The sequence below is a fragment of the Arvicola amphibius genome, chromosome 5 (genome assembly GCF_903992535.2).
Source record: "Arvicola amphibius chromosome 5, mArvAmp1.2, whole genome shotgun sequence".
Lineage (NCBI taxonomy): Eukaryota > Metazoa > Chordata > Mammalia > Rodentia > Cricetidae > Arvicola > Arvicola amphibius.
The window spans coordinates 25,379,534-25,404,849 of NC_052051.1; the positions used below are offsets into that span (position 1 = coordinate 25,379,534).

At 47.8% G+C, this 25,316-nt stretch overlaps 3 protein-coding genes across 4 annotated transcripts in view; all 3 read left to right on the forward strand.

Annotated features, from left to right (window-relative positions):
• Nucleotides 1–2,401: 2,401 nt before the first annotated feature.
• LOC119815880 (small nuclear ribonucleoprotein G-like) lies at nucleotides 2,402–2,632 on the forward strand. Its single transcript, XM_038332215.1, has one exon. It carries the CDS (start codon nucleotides 2,402–2,404, stop codon nucleotides 2,630–2,632), a length of 231 nt encoding a protein of 76 aa, XP_038188143.1.
• A 1,117-nt stretch (nucleotides 2,633–3,749) lies between these two features.
• Nucleotides 3,750–25,316, forward strand: part of Hm13 (histocompatibility minor 13) — a 37,063-nt gene continuing 15,496 nt past the window's right edge. For both annotated transcript variants that reach the window (XM_038329525.2, XM_038329524.2), the window contains exons 1-7: nucleotides 3,750–4,058; nucleotides 12,139–12,237; nucleotides 15,537–15,619; nucleotides 21,265–21,353; nucleotides 23,886–23,971; nucleotides 24,063–24,188; nucleotides 24,868–24,925. In XM_038329525.2, coding sequence (XP_038185453.1) covers nucleotides 3,876–4,058; nucleotides 12,139–12,237; nucleotides 15,537–15,619; nucleotides 21,265–21,353; nucleotides 23,886–23,971; nucleotides 24,063–24,188; nucleotides 24,868–24,925 — 724 coding nt within the window. In that variant the 5' untranslated portion in view covers nucleotides 3,750–3,875. The remainder of the gene's footprint in view (nucleotides 4,059–12,138; nucleotides 12,238–15,536; nucleotides 15,620–21,264; nucleotides 21,354–23,885; nucleotides 23,972–24,062; nucleotides 24,189–24,867; nucleotides 24,926–25,316) is intronic.
• LOC119814140 (malignant T-cell-amplified sequence 2) lies at nucleotides 21,996–23,081 on the forward strand. The gene has a single exon (XM_038329526.2). It carries the CDS (start codon nucleotides 22,490–22,492, stop codon nucleotides 23,033–23,035), a length of 546 nt encoding a protein of 181 aa, XP_038185454.1. The 5' UTR covers nucleotides 21,996–22,489; the 3' UTR covers nucleotides 23,036–23,081.

A 25,316-nucleotide genomic window follows, 5' to 3' on the forward strand; every position in this document is an offset into this window, starting at 1 on the left:
CACATCTTGACTAACCCATATCTAATAATCTATGTAACACCACGAGTGGTGTCTTACCGGGAAAGATTCAGCATGTCTGACCTGGTGGCTGGCTCCATCGCTTCTGGCTCAGAGAGGAGAGGCATGGCATCTGTCTCACTTAGGAGAGGCGTGGCCTCTGACTGAGCCATCTACCTCACTTCCTTCTTCCTGTTCTGTCTACTCCACCCACCTAAGGGCCGGCCAATCAAATGGGCCAGGCAGTTTCTTTATTAATTAACCAATGAAATCATCATATAGATAGATAGAAGACACACCTACATCACATTATCACACAGGAGAATCCACCTTGATGCAGAAGTGTTGTTTTAATTCTTGTAACCCATAACAGATTCTTTCATTTGATCTCTTTCTTGGAGAGTCATGTCTTCTTGAAACCACCAACTTTAGGGTATCCCTACCCTCTTCTGAATCACAGGATACCCAAATACACGTAGAATACAGACACACACATAGACACATCATTAGAAATTTTAATCAAAAATTGAATTTGCTCAAAAAGATCCATCAAACTTAACTCAACAGTATATCATTGCACCATGTGGTAGTTTGAATGAAAATGGCCCCTTGGCTCAGCTACTGGCACTGTTGGGAGGTGTGGCCTTGTTGGAGGAAGTGTGTCACTGGGGGTGGACTTTGAGGTCTCAGAAGCTCAAACCAGGCCTAGTAGCTCACTGTCCATTCTGGCTACCTGCTGATCCAGATGTAGAACTCCCAGTTCCTTCTCCAGCACCATTTCTGCCTGCATAGCACCGTGCTTCGTCCTTGATGATAGATAACAGACTAAGCCTCTGAAACTGTATGCCAGACCCAGTTAAATCTTTTCCTTTATAAGAATTGCCATGGTCTGGGCTGGAGAGATGGCTCAGAGGTTAAGCACAATGGCTGCTCTTCCAGAGGTCCTGAGTTCAATTCCCAGCAATTATATGAGGGTTCATAACCATCTGTAATGAGATGTGATGCCCTCTTCTGGTGTGTGGGTATACATGCAGGCAGCACACAGTATATATAATAAATAAATGTTCAAAAAAATTTTTTTAAATTGCATGGTCATGGTGTCTCTTCACAGCAATAAAACCCTAAGACACACCATTTTCTAAAAGATGAAAGAGATTAAATTTAATAAGACTGAATCTTGTGTTTGTTTGTCTGAGTCTCACTATATAGCTCTTTCTAGCCTGGAGCTCTCTATATAGATCAGGCTGGTCTCAGACCTACAAAGATTTGGCTGCCTTTGCCTTTGGAATGCTGGGATTAAAGGCATGTGCTGCCAAACCACGCTAAGATCGATTTTTTTTGTTTGTTTTACATGTGACTGTCTTGCCTGCATGAATGTATTACACCATGTGCATGATTGGTGCCCGAGGAGGGTAGAAGAGGGCATTAGAGTTCCTGGAACTAGGGTAACATACGATAAGAAGACACTATGTGGGTCCTGAGAACCAACTCCTGCCCTCTGAGAGCAAACTGCTCTTACCCTCTGAGCCATCATACCAGCCACAAGATTGAATTTTTTAAAGAGGGGGAGGGTTGTTGTTGTTCTGTTTTTTTTTAAATATTTATTTATTATGTATACAATATTCTGTCTGTGTATGACTGCAGGCCAGAAGAGGGCACCAGACCTCATCTCAGATGGTTGTGAGCCACCATGTGGTTGCTGGGAATTGAACTCAGGACCTTTGGAAGAGCAGGCAATGCTCTTAACAACTGAGCCATATCTCCAGCCCCTTGTTCTGGTTTTGTTCATTTGTTGAGACAAGGTCTCACCATGTTGCCTTGGCTGGTCTCAAACTCACAGACCTACCCACCTGCCTCTGTCTCTGAGTGCTGGGATTCAAGACATGGACCACCAAGCCTGGCTTCCAAGATGGGGCTATTTAACATGCAAAAACTAACTGCTTTTTAAAGCACACAAGGAATGACAACATGACACCTTTCTAGTCATCAAATGCCCACAGAAACGGCATCAGTACAATGATGTAATTAAATCTCAAAGATAAATAATTAGAACATGATGTGATGGTATGATTTTAGCAAGAACAAGAAGCCTAGCAGTGGGTAAAAGAAGCAACATGTTAATTGAATTGAGTATTAAAGTATGTAACATAATTTTACAAACTCTCCAGGTTTATAACCAGTTTCTTTTGAAAATACCAAATTTTAGCCTTTTGGTAGTGGCATACGCTTTTAATCTCAGAACTTGGGAGGCAGAGACAGGAAGATCTCTGTGAGTTTGAGACCAACTTGGTCTACAGATGGAGTTCCAGGCAAGCTCAAAAGCTACAGAGAAACCCTGTCTCAAAAAACAAAAACAGAGGCTGCCTGCTCCTTTCCGTCGTGCCGAGCCCGCTGAAGAGCCGCCATGAGCAAGACCCACCCTCCCGAACTGAAGAAATTTATGGACAAGAAGTTATCATTGAAGTTAAATGGTGGCAGACATGTACAAGGAATACTTCGGGGCTTTGATCCCTTTATGAATCATGTCATTGATAAGTGTGTGGAGATGGCAACTAGTGGGCATCAGAATAACATCGGCATGGTGGTCATACGAGGAAACAGCATCATCATGTTAGAAGCCTCGGAAAGAGTCTAACTAATGGCTGTTCAACAGAGGAGCTCACATAGTTCCCCGAAGGACTGTTTGACTTGAGTGTAGAATTGGGTCATGTACATTTTCATTAAAAAACAAACAAACAGCCGGGCGGTGGTGGCGCATGCCTTTAATCCCAGCACTCGGCAGGCAGAGACAGGCAGATCTCTGTGAGTTCGAGACCAGCCTGGTCTACAAAAGCTAGCTCCAGGACAGGACAGGCTCTAAAAGCTTCAGAGAAACCCTGTCTCGAAAAAAAAAAAACAAACAAACAAACAAACAAAAAAACTTTTTGCTAAATAAACTTTTGTGATACTCAGGGGGAAAAAACAAGAAAGAAAGAAAAGGAAAATAATAAATTTTAGCCTAGTTTTTTTAATTAAGTGCCTAGTCAACAAGCCAGCTAAACAAACTCATCTGCCCAGACTTACATCCTTCCAATTATGATGAGAGCCACAGTGTTTATAAACTGTATGGGGTTATGGAATAGTAGGATTATTATTGTCTGGCACATAAGAAGCAGTTAATACATTTGCAAACCTTTTATACAGCTTCCCTGTTTTGCTTTATTTTTCTCTAATTTATCTGCATCAATATGGCTTAGAATTCAAACCTATATGCCAACATCTTTACATTTCAAAGCTATTCTAAAAGATACATTTTTAGACTTCATAATGTATTTGTTCATTTTACCCTCTTTCCACTTTCCTCTCCCCACTCCTGCATACTAAAATGCAAGCTTCGTGAGCACAAGGACAAGCTTTTGCTCGTTTCCTTCAGTATCCTAGTAACTAGAAGATAAGTGGGACATCCCAATAAATATTTAAGGTACAAATGATCAATTGAGTATCGAATGAATGTGTGCATCCTTCTTGGCTGAAGGCTGAGGATTTGTGGAGAGCAGGACAGCCTAGTACTGAAGAAATCACCTGGGACTAAAGAATGGGTCCTCAAGTCTCGGGATGGATTACAGCCACAATGGTCCAGATCGCCTGTATGGATCGCCCCCAAGTTGCTTAGCAACAAGTCGTCCCTCCCCCCCACCGCCACTAGAGGGCGATCGGGCGGCGGGGAGGGTGGTAGCGGGAACGCGCGCGCGTTTGGTGCGCGGCGCGGAAAGGCGAGGAGGCACGTCACTTCCTGTTTCTTTAGGGGAACGTGGCTTTTCCCCGCAGTACCTCGCCTTCCATCTGTGTTCGTGCAGCGGCGGCTGGAGCTGGAGTCGGAACCCAAGCGCAGTCTCGCCATGGATTCGGCCCTCAGCGACCAGCACAACGGCAGCACCGAGGCCAGCAGCTCGGCCAACGGCACGACGCGGCCGCCCTCCACGCCCGAGGGCATCGCGCTGGCCTACGGCAGCCTCCTGCTCATGGCGCTGCTGCCCATCTTCTTCGGCGCCCTGCGCTCAGTGCGCTGCGCCCGCGGCAAGGTAGGGTCAGGGCGAGAGCCGACGCCTTCCACCCCCTTCCTGGCCACGGCCCCCACGAGCCTGTCCCTACACACCCGATAGCTGGCCCCCTCTCTCCCGCGTCACGCACCCACCGGGGCATCGATCACCATTCCCTCCACTTGTGTCCACATCTGTGGCTGGCCTTCGGTGTCCCAGAATCTGGCCACTCCTAAAAGCGGGGATTAGCATTGTCCTCCGCGGTCCGCAGACAGACCCTGCCACATCCCCTCCCCCAGACCCCTTCCTTCGTGCCACAGCTGGGAACGCTGTCCGCCCGACCTCAGACACAAAGGCAGGCACTGACTCCTTGGAGCCTACTGGCCCCAGCCAAACTACCCCCCACCTGCTGCTATGGCTAACCAACAGCCAGGTGTTTGCACCTCACCAGAGCGATCACTCGTTCGGTGGCTTGGGTGAGCCACAGGTATGGCTCTGAAAGGCACCATCTTTTGTCATCCCTCTGCTAGGAGCCATGCCTGGCCACACCCACAGTTAATTGTAGCATCCAGATTCATCCCTAGGCCCTGATTTCTGTCGCTCTGGAATCACAGCTGCATGTGTGCCTGCCAGGAACCCCTAGAGCAGACCCTTCTCCCTGCCTTAAAAACAAAGCCCAGGGGCGGGGACCCCGGTGGCGCAGTAAAGGCGCTTGCCGCCAAGCCTGAAGACTTGAGTTAAATCCCAGGAGCCCAAATGGTGGAAAGAGAAAACCGACCCCTGCATTTTCTGACCTCGTCACACTCACACTAAATAAGCAAATATAAAAAAAAAATTTAAATTAAATAGAGGTGTAGTATGATGACACACATTTGTAAGCCTAGCACTCAGGAGCTGAGGCAGGAAATCAAAAATACCAGGGTAGCTAGGCTACAGAGGGAAACCCAGTTGCCCAGAGGAAAAGGGAGGTGAGTGGGATGGGGTGGGATGGGGGTGGGAGAATAGAGTACCAGTTTAGCTTCTTGTCTTTTGTTCACTGTCTGGAACCAGTTCCAGCCATTCAGCTCTTGGGATTATGGCACCTTGGTTCTCCCCAGGTTTCCATTTCTTCTTTGGTTGATTTCTTCTCTCTACTTACCACCCAGCCTTGAATCTATTCAAACTAAAGCCCAGATGCTGATTCCAGAGTAGCCTTTCTCCCCAGGCCCCATTAAGACAAAATCCCTTTGCAAATTGAGTCTATCTTCTGACTAATAGCCACTGTTGGACTGTTTCTGAGACTGGGGCAGACCCTGTCTTTGGTCTTCCATGACATCTGTCTGCATGGATATGTAGGGGGACTCCAGAGCCTTCCACCTTTCTCCCTCCCAAATCCCCCTGCCTTATATTCAGCCCCTGCGGCCCATTGAAGCCAACAGTTTCTCCCTTCCTGGCATCCTCTCTTCAACATCCTCAGAGTGCACAGTTCCCCACTGTTCCTCCCCCATTGAACCTGAAGGTGGCCTGGAGAGGAAGCTGCCCTACCCAGAGAGGGCAGACCCACAAGGCATCTGGCGCTTTTGAAACTGCTTCAGTTCAGATTCTCAGAACACCGCCCAGTGTGAGCGGTGGCTGAGGGCATACAACCCCTTACTTCTCAAAATCAGGAAACCCATGTTGGCTCTTTATGGGCAGATGCAGAGAGCACTCGGGCTGACCCATTTTCCTTGCTCTTCTGCCTCTTCTACGCAAATTTCAGGTTGTCCTTAGCCTTTCCCAGTCTGGCCAGGCAGATACTTGGTGCCAAGGCAAGTTCTGAAGCACAGGACAGGAGAGATGGGCAACATGGCATGAGGCCGAGCGGCCGCTGGACTAAGTGCTTCTCTTTGTCACCTTCTGCACCAATGTTTCTTGAATGTAAGCCGTTACCAAGGATGAGGGATGCCCTGTTACCAAGGAGTCGAGGAAGATGGGCACAGCAAGGATAACTAGGTCTGTGATTGGACCATGCAGGAAGGCAGAGCAGCCAGGCATCCTGACTGGGTGAGATGTACAGTTCCAGCCAGGAGAGGGCATTCTAAGCTGGAAAAAGGAGAAAGGAGAAAAGCACTTGAGGAAACAGCAGGTAGCTTAGTGTAGCAGAACAGAGGGTGTGGGTAGAAGACAGGGGGCCATAATCTGTCCTGAGCCTCGCCCACAGAGATGCCTTCTTAGGAGACTGAAACTACAGCAGGGTTTGCCCATTCGTTAGTGGCTTCCCAGCCCCAGTAACCAGGGTGCTCTAAGCTTACAGAACCTTTACCTGCCTTGACGCTCATAGTGCTAGGCGACAGGCAAAGCCAGATTATCACATCTTTTGAAAAAAGAACTGAGGGTCAAAGAATGAAGATCTTTCTGCCATTCAAGAGTGAGCCGGGTGCGCCGAGTTCTAGAAGACCAGGGTGCCATCCTCACTGCAGGTGCCTCTGACGGTACATAAGTAGTCTTTCGACCTGAGATGTGATGAGCCCAATGACTCCTTTGTCTGCCGTGCTCGTGTGACAGTAGAGAGGAGTTAGAGTGAGGACCCAGGAGCTTGGCACTCCACACCATGGCCTACCGAGAGGGCATTCAAGGACAGGTCCCCTGCGGTCACACTGTCCCTAAAAGGCAGAGCGTATTATAAAATCCTGAGCAAAAGGAGGTGAAGTGTGCAGGGGTGTCAGAAACCTGTGTCCCCGAGAGGGAGTAAGTTCCAGCCAAGCAGGAGCTGACTCTGGATAGGTTCTTTGAGCTTTCACCTAGCACAGAGGGATCTCTTAGCCAGCAGCACTGGGCATCTGTTGTCAGGTCCTGGGCTAAGTGCCAGGCATGCTAGTCTAAGACACAGAATATGATCAGCCAACAAGTGAATTCTGCTGTGTCTCCTGGAAGAGGCAACAGGTGTCTTTGCACACATGAGTGGGAATTCAGCAGGCTGAGGAGAGGGAGCCGTGAGAAGTCTAACAGGAGCCCAGGAGAGGGACTTGAGTGCAGTGGCAAGATTCGCGGGGAGCCTGCATCCTTTCTGAGGAAGAGAATCCTGAAGGTAATGTAACACCTAAATGGGCACTTAACAGCAAGGCTGTTTGTGTGTAAAATTCAAGCCATTGCAGAGCGTAGAGCAAGGGCATTTCAGAACCACTCGGAAGTGACACACATGCCCAGCTGCTTGTGGAACCTTCCAGAACTTTTTCATTTTTGTGGTACTCCTAACCCAGGGCCTCACATGTGCTAAGCACATCACATATTCTACCACCAGGCTATATCCCCAGCCTGTCTTCCTTTTCTGTGTGCATACAAATACGCACTTGCTTTTGTATGTGCATGCAAGGCAGGTCTGCTAGAAAAACCCTTGTTCTGCAGCTTGGCTTTACTTAGCTGTGGGAATTTGTCATTTTCTGTGTTACTGCCGCCTCAGCCTTTTTGTAATGAAATAGGTCCCGGGTCCACAATGCAAAGGCCACAGGTACATAATGGAAGGCTCCTCTCCCTCCCACTCCAGCTGCCTCTGTCAGCAGCCCCTGCGCCTGGGTCTCATTTACCAATCCATAGAAATTGTGTTCCTTTGGACATCCAAGTGTGTCAGTGCGTCTAGAATGGTCCTTTTCAGGGAAATGGGAAGGGAGTTGCATTTTGTTTCTGTTTTTATGAGGCTGAACACTGCTATGTAGCTCTGGCTGGCCTGGTATTAACGAGGTAGCTCTGCACAGCCTCTCTTGCTGCCTCGACTTCCCAGGTGCCAGAGCTACAGGTGTGAGCACCATGTTTAATGGACCCACAGTTTGTTCAGGGCACCGGTTCAGAAAAGGCAGAACTCAAACTCTCACTGCAGAATCACAATCAGAATTCAAGGTGGGCCTGGAAGAGTGTTTTGCAAGCCCTCGTGGTAATTGTAGTGCACACTCAAAATTTGAGAGCCACTAATTTAGAGGCCTCCACAGTTTGTTTTAGTCCTTAGCCACTACAAACCATGTTGAAGTCTATATTCTTACACATTTATTATTTCATAACTGGTAGGGCAAGTTTCTTGAAGTGGACTTGGTGAGTCAAAGACTACCTGAACCTCTGTGCTTGGGTTTTACAGAAGAGTCTGCTATAAAGGTTGCAGCAATTCACTCTTCCTCGGGTTGCGTCCTTGCTATTGAAGGGCCACATAGTCTGCTCTGGAGCTCTTTAAGCAACTCCAGACAGGTGTAGGCTTTAGAGAAAGTGGTCTGTCAGTTGGGAGGAGAGACAAAGGGGCTGGTACAGTTGGGCGAAGCAAGCTTGCAGGGGCAAAGATGGGGGAAGGTAAGTTCAGGGCATGACCAGGAGGCAGAACAGTGGCAGAGAGGGTGAGTGTGGGGCGAATACAGGAGACCCCAGGGTCTCAATCTGGGGAGACAGCAATAAAATGGCCCAGGAATTGCAAGATATCTCTGGGGTGTGGTCAGGAAGCAGTCCTTCCAGGGCTCTGGCTGTGCCAGTGGCTTGAAGCTGGGCATTTGGCTCCCTCTGTTGCTTTGGCTTCCACCCTGAATACCCAGGATGAAAGCTGAATTTATTTCAGCCACTGTGAACCCTTTCCCCCATTCTCTAATCCTCCTGAGTGTTTGGCTTAAACGCCCAAGTCAATTGGTAGTAAATCCTAATAAGTTGTAGTATTTTTTTATAACTACAAAAATGAACTGTTCAGCCAGGTGGTAATGACGCACACCTTTAATCCCAGCCCTCAAGAGGCAGAGGCAGATGGATCTTGAGTTTGAGGCCAACCTGGTGTACAGAGTGAGTTCCAGGACAACCGGAGCTGCGCAGAGAAACCCTGTTGTTGCGGGAGGCGGAGAGTATTTTTCATCTTCAGGATGCGTGTCTTAGGAAGACCAGGGCCTCTTTAGCGTCATCAGTTCCAGCAGAACTCCAGAGGGAAGGTGCAGGGCAGCTAGTAACAAATGCCAGGCTTCCTGGGTTCAACCCCACTTACCATATGGGTTACACCAAGCAAGATACTTCACGTCTCTGAGCCTCGTCTCCTCGTGTGTTAAAAGTACCCGCTGGGAGCAGGGGCTCTGCACAAAGCTCCAGGACACTGCCCGGCACATAGAAAGAGCTCAGTAAATATTCTCCCTCTGTTGTTACCAGTCAGATCGCAAGGCTCCCACTCTGACTCAACACTACAGAGTGAGATATTTATAACCGTCACCCACAGAGGAGACCAGATCCCTCTGTTTGAAGCATCTGGCCAACCTTGGTTTGTCATCAAATAACATGAAGCCTCTTCCTGCCCTGGGATTGGGCTGAACTGAAAGGAATTTGTGGAAATGAGCCACAGCACTGGTTTGTAGGGAAGCCGCAAAGTCCTGAATGTGCTTTCGAGCCCCGAGCCTCTGTGCGGTCTGCCTGGGAACTGCGCTGTACACAGAGCAAACGCCTCCACACAGTTGGCCTTTATTGGGCCTCTGCTGCATTCCAGACCCTGTGTCTGACCGTCAAGGCTTTAAATGGCATCTGCTCTAGCCACCTGTGACACTTCCCTTCAGAAGTAGTGTCGGCTTACCCGTGATTCCCGCACAGAGTGATAGGAATAGCACATAGACTTGAGTAATGACTCAAGGCGCCGTGCTAATGTTTCCACTGCAGAAGCTAGAGCCCTGGTCTTGTAGTCACAGAAGTGAGGGCTCTGAGAGGAAAAAATCACTCTCCCAGGTCAGCTGGTAGGCGTGGGCCTCCTGGCCTCTGGACAGGCTCTCACCATTGGGCCTTTGGAGCATGTGTCAGCGTACATGCCGTGCTGCCTCGTTGTTGTACCAGTTGTTTAGGCTGTCAGGATTGCAGCCCGCTTGCCTGCGGGCTCACTGAGGTGGAACTGTCCGGTCGATCTTGTAACCACACTACTGTTACACAGGAAATGTGTTCAACATGTGGAGGTACACAGAGGCAAGGTGCTGTCCAAGTGTGGCCGCTCTGCTGCCAAAAGCAGAAGCCAAGGGCTGGCAAAGGAGAGAAGGAAGGAAACCGGGCCTCCCTGTCAGAACTGCCCATCTTCTCCCCCTTCCTGCAAACTGGAGAGCTTCTCAGGGGTGGCCTGCCTTGCAGCTTGAGATAGCCCCTTATCCCTGTGGGTGGGGGCATGTAAAAGACCTTTCCATTCTCACAGGGTCACAGTTTGCCTTTTTTTTTTTAATACCCCATATTTATCCTGGTCTCCATTCAACCTCTTAGCGCCCCTCCCCTGTGTTGAGGTAAGTCAGGCTACAGGTTGTTTGAAAGCGGAGTAAACCAAGACTGAGCAGTGAATATCTGTAGGGACGATCCCCCAGATTTGGGATTATTTGAGATTTAAGGTTTTCTTTAAATATTTATTTATTATGTATGCAATATTCTGTGTGTATGCCTACAGGCCAGAAGAGGGCACCAGACCCCATTACAGATGGTTGTGAGCTGGGAATTGAACTCAGGACCTTTGGAAGAGCAAGCAATGCTCTTAACCTCTGAGCCATCTCTCCAGCCCTGATTTTGGATTATTTGGCCAAAGGTTTTGACATATAGCACAATTAACTCTATGGGAAGACCTGTTGGCCTTCATTTGCCCCATGGTTCGTCAGCTTGGCATCTTACCAAGCATGGATTCTTGCCATTCTGGTAGATGAGAAGTGGAATCCTGATGTACTTTAATTTAATTTAATCTGGAGAATGACAGACAAATCCCAGAAATAGAGTGCTTGCCTGGCTGTGTGTGTGGCTCTGGATCCAATCCCCAGTACCACACAAAGAATTTTAAAAAGAATGAGATTTGGAGCTGAGGAAATAACTCAGTGGGTGAAGCACTTGTCCCACAAGAGTGAGGACTAGAGTTCAGGTCCCGACTACTGGTGAACGCTGGGTGGGTGTGGCGATCCACCTGTAATCCCAGCACTTAGGAGACAGGGACAGGACCCTTCGATCAAGCTATCTAGACAGACTGTCCAAATTGAAGTACTATGGGTTCGAGTGAGAGCTCCTGCCTCCATATGAAAGGGATACACACATGCACCCATAGGTGTGTGCTCTTTGTGTCATTGGGCATATGTAAACTGCACGCATCCCATTACATTGCCATCCAAAAGGCTGCCCAGGTTTGTACACATATACGTGAATGGTGTGCACACATACACCTCCCTTCCCCCGTGATGGTTTCACAGGCTTGCTGCCTAGCTCCTGTTGCTTTGCCCTTTGCATTCTTGTACTTTGGGACACAAGAACTTTTCAGATTCAAAATCTTCCTTTCCAGATAGCTGCCCTCTTAGCGTGCTTTTTCCTAACAAATTTGGTGAGTCAGATTATTGGTGAGCCTCCACAGCTGCTTGGGGTCCTTCTCCCACGATGGCAGCTGCCTCATCACAAGGTGGAGATCGTGATAGTGAAGTTCCAGGTGCTGTGATGAGACCGTGCCTACTATGGCACTGCCAGGACTTTGAGTGACTCTGATATAAAATAGGGGAGCCAAGCACTAAGGTGCACAGCTGTAATCCCAGCTACTCAGGAGGCTGAATAGCAGGGTCCATGGGCATCCATCTCTAAAGAAGAAAGGGGTGAGGAGTGGGCCTAACTCTAGGAGAGGTTGGAAGGACTTCCCAGCAGGGATGCTAGCTGGGTCCCTAAAGACAATGAGGATTTGGGTTTGTTTTGTTTTGTTTTGAGATTATGGTTCTCACTTTGTAGACCAGCTGGCCTTAAATTTGCAGAGAATCACCTACCTCTGCCTCCTGAGTGCTGGGATTAAAGGTGCACCACCACCTCCATGTTAAAAGTTTTCTAGTACAAATTTAAACCAGGATTGTACTAATGCTAATGAAGTTTCATTGAAGACGTGGACTCAGTTCTATAAAGCTAACTTAGTCCTTGTGCTACACTGTCACTCCATCTTCAGTTACAGTATTCTCTTCCTTTTTGTGTAAATATTTATCCATTGTCAGCTCCTTACCCATGCCATATTCTTACTAATTACAACATCTGTCATTATAAACCTCTGGTAGAGAGCATACCATTAGCCAAAGCCTTGAGACAAACAGTGACACCAGCATGGGGGAAGGAGACGGCTGCTGGAGCCTCGTGTCCCAGCAGCACAACACAGCCGTGGTGGCTCAGCTGTACCTCTTCTCTGCAGAGCTCTTCGGACATGCCGGAAACCATCACCAGCCGAGATGCTGCCCGCTTTCCCATCATCGCCAGCTGCACTCTCTTGGGGCTCTACCTCTTTTTCAAAGTAAGTCCTTTGCTGCCTAGGTAACTTTATCCTGTGCATGATCATTTATAGAGAACAGTGGGGAGAACGAGTGGTTCAGCATCGGTACCCAGCCAGAGCCTTTTGGGGTTTACACCTCTTCCTCACCAGCCAGCCCGTTTCTCCACATGGCTACCAGTTCTGTTTCCTCGTGTTGTTTGTGCTGGTCTGAAGTGTAGTTTTGTTGCAGACATACCTCTGCCACACTAGTCACCGTTTGTTTTGTTTTTAATTTGTTGAGATTTATTTTCCCAATCGAAGTTAGACAGGATCATTGTTGAAAACTTGGAAAGCATAGAAAAGTAAAAAGGAAAAGATAGCAGCCATCCAAAATTCCACTTCCAGAGAGACACTGCCAGTTCCCCTTCGGAGGTGTATGCCCTCTCCGTAGCTGCGGCCCCACAATGTAGCCTACCCATAGCTTCCACTTCTCATTGAAACTGTTATGAGCATTTTCTCATGTAGCTAAATGCTCCTTAAGCCATTCTTCTCCGTGCACATATTCTCCAATGTGCATTGCTTTCTAAGTGAGAAAGTAATATATACCAGACGGTTAACATTACATCCCACAACGGCCATCAGTGTTATCAGAGTTTATGTGGCTCCCTCCAGGCTTTTGGTCAGTATGCCTCAACATCAGAGGGAAAGTGTGAAACTCTTGGTGTGTGTGTGTGTGTGTGTGTGTGTGTGTACACATTTATTTATTTATTGTGTATACAATATTCTGTCTACATGTATGCTGCAGGCCAGAAGAGGGCATCTCATTACAGATGGTTGTGAGCCACCATGTGGTTGCTGGGAATTGAACTCAGGACCTTTGGAAAAACAGGCAATGCTCTCAACCACTGAGCCATTTTTCCAGCCCCAACTCTTGGTATTTTTACCGGTGTTATCACAGGCACTTATTTCCTGTTTGTTGAAGCTTAGTCAAGAATAGCTTCAATTTGTGATTGCAAAGTACATTTAAATGATTAATGTTTTTTCAAGAGTGTAACTCAGTGATTGAATGCTTCCCTAGCATGTACAAAGCTCTGGATACCATTATTAACACAGTAACAAAATACATGCGTACATATGTGTACGTGTGTACTTCAACCTTAGGAAAGGAACAAACAAGCTGGACCCGCTCCTATAGTTTCTTGAGAATCTGTTAATGATAGACCTAGATTTGTGTTAATCTGCGTGGTAGTTTCACGCACCCTGAGAGTGTTTTAGATATGCCCAGTGTTGGGGTATCATAGCAATGCTGCTACGAATATGTTCATTCCACAGTGTAGCACAAAATACTTTGGTATACAGTATATGCAGTAAAACAGGGTCTCCATTTGAAGTTGAACAGACAATGCCAAATTCTTTTGTAGAAATGATAGTGATGGTGGGAATGGTATTGCTGAGACCCAAACCCAAGGCCTTACGCTTGCCAAGCACATTTTTGTACCATTGAGCTGTACTCTCACCCCAGATAGTATCAGGAATCAAGTAAAAGCCCAGATTTTGATGCCTGTTTCCTAGTGCATTGATCACTCTGTTTTTAGTCTTTTGTATTAATTTATTTTGGGGGTCATACATGCTATGGCATGTGTGCTGAGGTCTGAAGAACACTTACAGGAATTGGGTCTTTCCACTCTGTGGGCTTCAGATCCAACTGGGTCTCCAGGCTTGGCAGTCAGCACCTTGACCCATTGAGCCATTCGGTAGCCTGTGTTGATTGTTCTTTTTTGTTTGGTTTTTTTAAAGATTTATTTATTTGTTATATATACAGTGTTCTGCCAGAAGAGGGCACCAGATTTCATTATAGATGGTTTGTGAGCTACCATGTAGTTGCTGGGATTTGAGCTCGGAAACTTTCTTTGGAAGAGCAAGCAGTCAGTGCTCTTAAGCTAAGCCATCTCTCCAGCCCATGTGTTGATTGTTCTTTCATTCTTAAATCATGAATGCCCCATAGGCAGACAGACCACATTTGACTCTGTTCCCTCGGCTGGCTCATACAGGACCCCTTCTCCCACAGCAGGAAGACCCTCTCAGGCCCTCAGAGCGTGCTGCAGCCCTGCCTGCCCACAACCCTGCCTGCAGCCCTCCGTCATTCATCACTCATCTTGTTCGATGAGTCTGAAGTCTGTCATGATGCTGCAAAGCCTGGCACTCCCTTGGCTCCCAGCATTCTTTGAGATTCTCTCTCATCAGCATGTGAACTCTGAACTTGCCTTATTCCTCATTGTATGGCTAGTATTTGGCTCAGTGCCCTGCACATAGCAAGCACTCAGGAAATGTAGCCACATTGCTGGGCAAGGGTCAGACAGGTACCTGAGTAAAGCTTCTCAGGGCTGAGAGCTGATGAAGGAAGAGTTGGGGTAGCCTAGGTAAGGGGGGGAAGGGACATCTCGGCAGCCCAAGAGCACACACCCAGGCTGTCTGGGAATGGGGCTGAAGCTGTAGCCTATGAAACACAGGCAGTGTGTGAGCAGGGCAAAGGATCTGCAGCCACCATCAGGAGGGACTGCAAGGCCTTCCCACTCAAGGAACAGCATGCAACAAAGGAACACAGTGGCAAGGCTTGGTGTGGGAGAGTGACATGATCAGACTCTCATTTAAGCAATAACTATAAGAGTCTTACTCAAGCAGTGTTGGCCCTGCCTCCCAGTTAAGAGAAGAGCACAGTGACCAGTGGAGCACAGGCTGCAGCGGGCAAGATTCTGCATGGCCTTCCCAGGTTCCAGAGTGAATGAGCATGTGACAGCTAGCTTTGGAGCATCAGCACTGACAATGACGAAATGACGACCTGGTGTCCTGAATCCAGCTGCCATCACAGGCATGGGGAGGCAAGAGCTGAGTTGAGGAGTGGAGTGCAGGGTACCCAGAGATCTTATAACTAGCATGCTTTAGGGCTTGGGGGCCATGCTGAAAGGGCTCCCAGATTTTTGAGCAGGGAGAAGGAAACATTGAAGAGCAAATTCTTGCTTCTGAAACTGCTCTTGAGTTTGATTTCAGACTCCTCCCCTATACCTTTAGGACTTTCATGTAAGACCCTGGGCACACATAGTAATTGCCCTTCTCCAAATGTTGGAATCACATGTGAGCATCTAGACTCCTTTGTGGGCAGAGTCCATCTGGGTGGGACCTGAGGTGCTACCCTTCCCCCGAGCTGTAAAAATGGAAGCACTAGAGTCTGAGATTCTTCCTGCCTGACCTAACTCCCAAAGGGCAGAATGAGAACAAGCTCCAGGAGACTTCTCGTGGCTTCTAGCAACCCTAACTTGTTTCCTTTTGTATTTCCTCCTCAGATCTTCTCCCAGGAGTACATCAACCTCTTGCTGTCCATGTATTTCTTCGTGCTGGGGATCCTGGCCCTGTCACACACCATCAGGTCAGAAGGCATCTCCCGGCAGCCTTTGAAGCCACTTTCTCAGGAGCCAGTACAGGGTCTTAGATGGGAACATGTCCAAGGGATTCTTTCCTTTGTGTCAAATTGGACATGACCTAGGATGGACACTGGAACCTTCTGGGCCAGTCTCCTTTTAGGGACTTAAAAGGGCAAGCCAATTATGGTGGCTCTCAGCACTCAAGATGCTGAAGCAAGTTCCATGCCAATCTGGGCTACACTATAAGACCCAGTCTAGAGAGAACCCGATCAGGAGTGTCAAAAGAGTCCTAACAGTGCTGAGGTGTGTCGCCCTAGTGGCATTTGCCAAGCACGAGGCTCAGTTCCTCGTGGCACACACTTTTAACAGTAGAAGGTTGAAAATGCAGGCTCTGAACTTGACCACCTGGCCTTATACTCCAAGTTAACCTCTCTGACTTCAGTCTCCTCAAGGGTGTGTTTAAAAAAAAAAAAAAAAAGTAATGCCTTTCATGTAGAACCTGTCTCACAGTCAGTAGGTACAAACTCTCACCCTTGCTAGAACTGCTGTGATCGCCTCTGTCAATTTGCTAGACACCTTGGCCAGCTAGCTCTTGCTGTTTATCCTGGGTTACAGTTAGAGAAGCTAAAGTTAGTGAGAATAAGATATGTGATTTGATATCAACCATTTGATAGGATCATATGGTTGGCAAACAGCAAAATCGGAATCGAAGCCCAGGTCTGTGGGCACAGGTCATTCTGCTTGGACCCAGTCGCTTGCATCAGGCATAAATGATTTAGGACAGTGTCACTGGAACAAGGGCTACTGGCTACCTTCCCTCTGCAGGGCAATCCTTTCACATTCACCAAATGAGAGCCTTATCCCCAGCGTGGATAACAGCGGTAGCCCGGCACATTTCTGTCTGCCTCTTTGCAGCAGCCCACAGGTAAAACTGAGGAATGGCCAGGAAAGGTTACCCAAAGGAAGGAACTAGCTGCACTCAGATATAGAAGGTAGGAAGCCTGGGAGAGGTGTAAAGAGAGAGGTGCCCCACCAGGAGCTGAATGGCCCCTGCACATTAAGGAATCAGTGTCAGGTGATTGTCAAAGTATTCTTAGCTAGACAGAGCAGAATCTGCCCCAAAGGCAGTGAACACCAAGGACAGTGTGGCTTATTTCTCTAGGCAGTCAGAGTGTAGTCTCAAAAGGTAGCTTTGGCTTAAGTATCAGCTTTTCCCCCTATGGACAACATACAGAACCTTCTGACAGGCAGGAAGCAGCAAATGGGCTGATGTCTCCAGCACACTGTGAGCCCATCCCGGACTGGTTCAGTGTTACACAGCTGGGACTTTGGCAGTGGGCTTTGTACTAAACCCAGCACCATCTTCACCTGCAAAATCTATTCTAGCTGAGTTGTAAATACTTTGACCATCTCAGAACCTGGATGACTAGCAAAAATAATAGCAGGTCCAGCACTCATGCAGACCTAAGGCAAAGACAGGAGCCATCACTTTGAAATTCTGAGTCTCCTTTTCTATGCTGATGACTTCTCCGAGTCTAGCCAGTCCCACACAGTGTCTACAAGAGGTTTGAGATCTCCCAGTTCATCCATAACCTAGCTTCACTACACAGAACATACACTTTGGAAGGAACCTTTGGGCCATATGCTTGGAAAGTGATTAATTCACAGTATCTCAGCTGCCTTGCATCCAACTCCCCACAAACTGTTGTTCCTAATGTCTCAGATTAACCAGTTGTCTCTCTACTTCTAAGCAATTCATAAATTTTTGTGATAGATCTTATCAACAGAGAAGAAAACCAGCAATTGCCTGGGGGAAGGTAGTTTTCCTCATCCTGGGAGCCACTTACAGATCACTACACAGAGACTTATATTAATTGTAAATGATTGGCCAATAGCTCAGGCTTATTACTAACTAGAGCTTACATTTTAAGTTAACCCATATTCCTTATTTACGTTTTGCCACATGGTGGTACTTTTATTAGCATGGCATGTTCTTCTGTTCTTCTGCATCTGGCCTAGGACTCCTGACTCCGCCCTCCTTCATTCCATCATTCTCTGGCTTTCCCACCTAACTTTATCCTGTACAGCTATTGGCCACTCAGCTTGTTTATTAAACAAATTACAGTGACATATATTCACATGGTATAAAGGAATAGTCCTCAGAGCCTGGGAATATAGCTTAGAGGGAGAACACTTGCCTAATAAGGGTAAGGTCCGAGGTTTGAACTTAATACAACAAATAAACAAAAAAGTCAGCTGTTAACCTCATGGGAAATCAGGTGGTACTACACACCTTTAATCCCAGCACTCAGGAGACTGACAAATCTCTGCATTCAAGTTCAGCCTCATCTACACAGTTCCACACCAACCAGGGCTGCACTATGAAACCCCATCTCAAAAGAAAAGGCAGACAGGGTTTAATTTGGTGGCTTGTGCCTCTAATCCTAGCACTTGGGAGGTAGAAGCAGGAGTTCAAAGTCATCCACAGCTACTTCAAGACCAGTTTGAGTTATATACGAAATAGTGTCACAAAATAACAAATAAATGGTACATGGTAAAATTTGTCAGCTAGAGACTGTAGTTTTGGTTTTTTGTTTGCTTTCATGTTGTTGTTAGTCTTAGTTCCTTGTACTTCCTTCCCTAGGCAGTCTCTTCTACCCGACTTCAGCCCACCCCTGAATTTTGTTTTTTTTTTTTTTTTTCTCTTCTGGTTTTAGGAATTGAACCCAGGGCCTCCCATATACTAGTCAAGTGTTCTAGCACTAAGCCACATCCACACCCATGAATCATGTTCGTAATAAAATTCAGAGCAATAATAATCTGCTCTGGCACTCATGTAAAGGTTCCAGGAACTTGGCAGGCTGAGACAGGAGGATCATAGCCTCATGACCAGCCTGGGCTATAAAAACTGCCAAATGAATGAAGTCATAGGGGTATCATGAGAAAGAACAAAACTCAACAAAGGCAATTTCATTACAAAGTGGGAATATAATTTAATCATAGTGTTGATCCAAAAATTAAACTGACTCTCACTCACTGGAGTTGTGTTTTCTTGAGTCTTTTAGTTAAGAAAGCTGCAGTGCAGAGTTTCCACACTGTTTATATCCACAAGCCAGGCTTGCCTCTGGATTTATACCATAAGGTCTGAAGGTGAGAGACAAGGAAGTTGAAGTTCAAATAGTTATCGTGGCAACCAGGATTCACGGCTGAGGGCTTTGATCCCAGGTTTGTCCGACTCCAGTGCTAGAATTCTTTATTGCTCCGGCAGAAGTTAAAGAGAAGGGAGAACTTGGAGACTGTCCTCTCCACAGATCTCTAAAATGACGGCTAAAGGCAGTAATAGCTATATCCCAGGCCATGCTGGCCTCAGCTGTAGTTCTCTGAGTCCCCCCACCCCTGCTGCCATCCCACTGCCCACCTTAAACTGCTCAGCACAGACCGCAGCTCCCAGTACTGGGGCAGGCAGGGGTCATATCCTGCCTTCACCTAATACAGTCACCAAGACTATAACCCAGCTAGATTCCACACGTTCTGCCTAGGCAGCCTTGGCCTATTTTTATTACCCGTGACCAAGCTCCTGCCCTACTCAAGTGGCCCACAGACAGAAAGTCCCAGTCTTCTATCTCAGGAGAACAAGGGCACATCATCAGTTTGATTAACCCTAACCATCTAACCCCAGAAGACAAGGGTACCAGGATATTTCTCAGCACAAAGCAATGAACTTTATGTCTGTTTGAGCCATGGAGGGTCATAAAAACACTCTGACCACAGTAAAAGTGCATTCAGAGTTGGCTAGCAAACATCTACCACTTTGTCTGGTGTGGGAGATGATGATGAAGAGGCAGGGCCCCACCCTCAAGTCAGACTCACACCAGTTGCCTGACATAGGTCATCCTTTGTTGTGTTGGACAACAAGCCCCTTTTCCCAGTGCTGGCCAGTAACCCCAACTGCTTGGAGGGGTGAGACAGGAGCATCAAAATTTGGAGGCCAGCCTAGGCAACTTAGTGAGACTCTTTATCTCAAAATAATGGCTGGATGTGTAGCTCAGTGATGTAGATCACATGCAGAGATCAGTCCAGACATTTAACACTCAAAGTGGAAGCTGAGTTGAACTCGCAGGATATCAAGCATCAGCTTAACCCTCTTAATCCTGTGTGAGTATCAGACTTGGTTAGTCTATAAGTCCAGCACCTGGGAGACAGAAACAGGAAGGTCATTCATTACCCATTTAAGGCCAACTTGAGTTACAGAGTGAGATTCTATCTTTGAATAAATAATCCTCTGAGAAATGTATTATAATGTTCAAATGAAAGGAGCAGCTAAGTAACTTCCCCAGATCACACCTCTCAGAAGTGGCAGAGATGGAACTTGAACCTAGGAAGCATGTGTCAAGTCTGTTATCCTGATGCAGGCGTCAGGCTCCTCAGAAGCTAGGATGCTTCAGCTCCGCAAACTGCTCTCTACCTCTGTCCGCACATGCACTGTGGCTTCACCTTCCCCAAAAGAGATTCCGCAAACTGAGCCTCCGGCATCCTGGCTGCTTCTGCCTTGCATCTCTTCAGAGCGCTCCCATGAATGCCTACTCCAGATTCCAGCCCTGTGCCTGCCACTTCTCCACCTATGGTGCCATTCATCAACAATCATATCACACAACCCGAGGCTGCAAGGGATCAGTTGTTTGACAAGTGGGGAACTGAGGACCAAAGATAGTTGTTAAATTCATATTCTCCAAGCCACCAGAGTATATTTAAAAAAAAAAAAAAAAAAAAAAAAAAACCTCTCATCCATTGTGACCTGTATGTTTTCAGGCCTACCTTGCATCTTAGTTGGGAAACATCTGGGATGTCTTTTGTGACCTTTGTTCACAGTTCTTAAACATCCCTGCTTCAGGCCAGCACTGAGCTTAGCATCTTTCCTGCCTTATCTTTGAGATAGGCCATTTGCTCATCCTCACACACAGATAAGGTGGCCAAAGCCTGGGGAAGCTGTCACTAAGATAACCCCCATGGGGCTGTGAGAACTAGTAACCACTCTACAACAGGCCTTGGTTTGCTGAACTCACTCTGGTGTAGTCTGGGAAAGAACATCTCTGTTCCCTGCCTGGCCAGGAGGTGGAGCATGCTTGGTAACAATGCTTTTAAAGCTAGGCTGGTCCTAAGCAACAGACCTCATAGTAGGCATGAAAATGAGGATGTTCCTACCCTGGGGGCTATGGTTCATTTGGCAGGTGGATTTTACATTTGTAAAAGCCCAGTTCTTTGTCAGATCAGTACATGAAAGTCTGGGAGTACATTTCTTGACAAGAAACTGATACAGAAGGCACATGGGCCAGACTTGGGATTTCTAACTCTTCCTCCAAATTTTACATACCAAGTGTGCCTATGTCCACTTTGTCAATAAGCAAAGTAAATTACTAAGAGTTCAGAAACCTCAGTTTGAATCGCAGCTGAGATTCTGGCTCCCTGTGTGACCCTGGTCAGGCTATCCGAGACTCCACATCTAGAGTGGGAACGATAACGTGTACCTGCCGGGGCTCTTATAAGAGGTGACTGGGGAGGACAGCCATAAATGGATATTAGCGGGGACTGTTAAGAGCTGTGATTGCCCGTGGGGGCTCTGTTTGCCGACCTGCTTTGTCTTTCTTTCCAGCCCCTTCATGAATAAGTTTTTTCCAGCCAGCTTCCCAAATCGCCAGTATCAGCTGCTCTTCACACAGGGCTCTGGGGAAAACAAGGAAGGTCAGTGGTACCCACTTCCCTCTGTCCCCTTCTTTGTTTCCGTAATATTGGGTTCTCCAAAGAAACAAAAGAAGCTCAAATCTTAACGGCCCTGGTTCATATCCCAGCTTTGCCACTACCCAAGCTTGGGAATCTGGGTGAACCCATTATTTCCGAGCACTGGGTGTTTTTACTGGAAGTTTGTTTCCCCCGTCTGTAAAACAAAAATGATAATCTAACCCCTTCCGTTTGGAAGTAAACAATAAGTAGAAAGCATTCAGCACAGTGCCTGGCTCATATATGCACTCGGTAGGAGCTGTACCAGACAGCTCCTAACATGTCTCTCCCTGGTGATGGTTTCACCTGAGCTTTGAAAAATAAAACTGTGAAGATGCGTCAGTTATCGTATGGATTCAAAATGGTGACGAGTAATGATGGCTTGACCAAATGGAAGATAATTCTCACACATGAGAAGCCCGTGGAATGTATTCTATTCTCTTCTGGTTGCCAAGCAGATTCTACCTTTTCCCTCCGAACGGTGATGAGATGTTTCGTCTCTGCGTCAAATACATCTGTGCCAAATAAATGATTACTGGATTTTTTTTTTAAAGGCTAAGCCTGTTTTTCTTAACGACCACGGAGCCTTCCGGGTTCCGAATCTCCCCCCCACCCACATCTATGCCGGCTCCATTACTCGGGCCCCTCAGGGGTCGCGAATGGCGACCACTGCGCAGCCGTAAGAAAGATAGGCGCATCCCTATTGGCTGGTTAGTGTGCCCGTAAGCGGTGGCGCGGTTCGACGCATGTCCAGTCCGATCCCGAAGTGGCGGTCCATCCGTAGACGTGGATGCTCTGACGTATCTTCCGGTCCGGGTCCCGCCCTTTCTGCAATCGGATGTCCGGAGAAGGACCGGAAGTCGGGAGAAGAGATGTGGGTTGACCTCGTGGGGGTCAGAGCGAACGTGGGGGTCAGTGGAACGGAAGTAATACGATCTTACGCAGCCGTAAAGCGCGATCGGTCGGACCATCTTCCGGTTAGCGACAACGGCCGGCTCGGACGCCGGTGCTATCCTTCCTGTAGACCGCGACTCGGTGAGACCTTCGGCGATTAACGCTTCACCTCAGCTTTTCCCTGTCGGCGCCCCTTCACCAAGATCATGTTCAAGAAATTTGACGAGAAGGAGAGTGTGTCCAACTGCATCCAGCTGAAAACTTCCGTTATTAAGGGTATTAAAAGCCAACTGACTGAGCAGTTTCCAGGTATCGAACCGTGGCTTAATCAAATCATGCCTAAGAAAGATCCCGTCAAAATAGTGCGATGCCATGAACACATGGAAATCCTTACAGTCAATGGAGAATTACTGTTTTTCAGGCAGAGAAAAGGACCTTTTTATCCAACGCTGAGATTACTTCACAAATACCCGTTTATCTTGCCACACCAGCAGGTCGACAAAGGTGCCATCAAATTTGTGCTCAGTGGTGCAAATATCATGTGTCCGGGTTTAACGTCTCCCGGAGCGAAGCTCTACGCTGCTGCGGTAGATACCATCGTGGCTGTCATGGCAGAAGGCAAAGAGCACGCCCTGTGTGTCGGAGTCATGAAGATGGCTGCCGCAGACATTGAGAAAATCAACAAGGGGATCGGCATTGAGAATATCCATTATCTAAATGACGGGCTGTGGCATATGAAGACGTATAAGTGAGCCTTAGACGCAATGCACTTGAGCTAAATATAAATATTGTGTTGTATCTGTGTTTGTGTCTGTATATGACATCATGAAGATAATGCCTCTGTGGTTATGCCGAATAAATTCAACAGATACCTTTAAAAAATGAAAACGGGGTGTTATAACCACAGGAGAGATCAGGAATTGGGGGACAAGTAACAGTTTGCTGCACTTTGGGATCACAAAAGTGGTCGCACTGTGTTATTAGGAGATTTGGTAGCATCCAGAGAGGTCTGGCATCGGGTTCTCTACTTAGTTGCTCCCAACAAGAGCTGCCTTCGAGATTCCCTCTTGACTACTTCCTCCATCTCTCTCTCTCTCCTTCTCTGCTTGGGAAGGGTTGCCAGCCATCCTCCTGGTTTCCTGAAATTCCAGACTTTGCAGGAGTAGCATTCCTTGGAAACCCACTGTTCCATTCCAGGCACTGTGCTGAGGGCATTGTAAAAATAATCTTCCTCACTCCTCACAACAGCCCCCTGAGGAAGGTGCTGTTGACTTTACAGATAAGGAAACAAATTTTATAAAAAGGACACTTCCTCCTCCAGGGTCACCCAGCTTCAGGTGGCAGACCTTATATGTCCCAGCACCCTCATTTGAGGATCTGGGCCTATATTCCCTCTATAGAAAACTAAGGGGTTGGGAGTGGGCCCAGTGAGCTTTCCCCAGCCTAAAAACCCCTGCCAGTCTGAGGCAGCCACGGCCAAGCACATGGGCCTGTCTGGCCATGCCGGCAGCCGTGCCCTCCACCACCCAACAAGGGCTGACGGGTTGGGGTGGGGGGATAGCCTCACTCTGGGGAGTGGACTTACCTGGCCTCTCTGCCCAGAGATCATCAACTATGAGTTTGACACCAAGGACCTGGTGTGCCTGGGCCTAAGCAGCGTTGTTGGTGTCTGGTACCTGCTGAGGAAGGTAAGCAGTCAGGGCCTGAGCAGAAGGGGAGGTTGGGGAGATGGTAGGATGGGGCACACAGTGAGCTGGTCTCACTCCCACCTTTCCCCAGCACTGGATTGCCAACAACCTCTTTGGCCTGGCCTTCTCCCTTAATGGGGTGGAGCTCCTGCACCTGAACAACGTGAGCACTGGCTGTATCCTGCTTGGTGGACTCTTCATCTATGACATCTTCTGGGTGAGTCAGGCAGGGACGTGATGTCCAGCCTGAGGGCCCTCCTCCGCCTCCCGGCTTCGCTGCGTCTCTACCATCTCTGTCCACATGGCAGTCTGATGGAGTTTGTACCCAGAGCAGGTCTATTTCTGGTCCATCTGTAAATCTGGAGCAAAGGGATTGTGTCTCCTACCCAGTGCCTTCATACACTCTCGGATAGTCTTTACAGGGGACCACTGAATCTTGTGTCTCTAGGGCAAATGAGTCAAGACTCGGGGCCATTTGGATAGGAGTGGTGGATGCTGGTGGATGCCTGGCAAGGAGGACAGAGGTTAGCTGTGCTCGGGATGTCTGTTCACTTTCCGAGGCACTGCTGAGAGGTCTGGGATCTGCCTGACCGCGGCATCCTTTCCCTGGAAGACCTTTTGTCTTTGAAGGCTGCCTAGGTCTTTGTCTCTTAAGAGGGAGAGGAGCCTAAACAAGCAGGCTGCCTGGCTTGGGCCAGTTAGGGCCTTTCTCTGACTCCTTCAGATTTTCTCTTGCCTAGAACCACATGAATGGCCACCTCAACTCGGTGTCAGTCTGCTCTGAGCTCTCCCAGTTCCCTGTGTGACTCTCATACACCTCAACACCACATCTAGAAGCCTAAGACAGCCTTTCTTGCCCACCCACCCCCCTTTAGACTCCTGTCTTTTCCTTCTAGGTTTTCGGCACCAACGTGATGGTGACTGTGGCCAAGTCCTTTGAGGCACCAATCAAATGTAAGTGACCGCCTCCCACCATCAGGCATCGTCCTCTCTGCCCCAGTTGGCTCATCATCCCTGTTGGTGTCAGAACCACTCTTTATTTCCTCGTCATTGATTCATCTTGCTGTATTCTTGAGCTCAGTCTATCCCTCCCCACCCCGCCTTGGGTCACGTGGTCATGATACCATGTGGCATGAAATATCTAGGAATGGGAATAAGCGTAGAGGAAAGGTGCTTGACAGCCTATCAGGGCTTGCTGTGGTTTTCCAGAAGTCAAGACCTTCACACTATCACACTCACTGGGTCCCCCTCGTTACCTGAGTACCTGGTGCTCTCTGGTCTGCCAACTCTGACCATACCTTGCTTTTTAGAATAACCATTGTTTACACAGTATTAGAAAGCCCAC

Coding starts and splice junctions, on each gene's coding strand:
- LOC119814140 (XM_038329526.2), top strand. CDS start 22,490: ATGTTCAAGAAATTTGACGAGAAGGAGAGTGTGTCCAACTGCATCCAG.
- LOC119815880 (XM_038332215.1), top strand. CDS start 2,402: ATGAGCAAGACCCACCCTCCCGAACTGAAGAAATTTATGGACAAGAAG.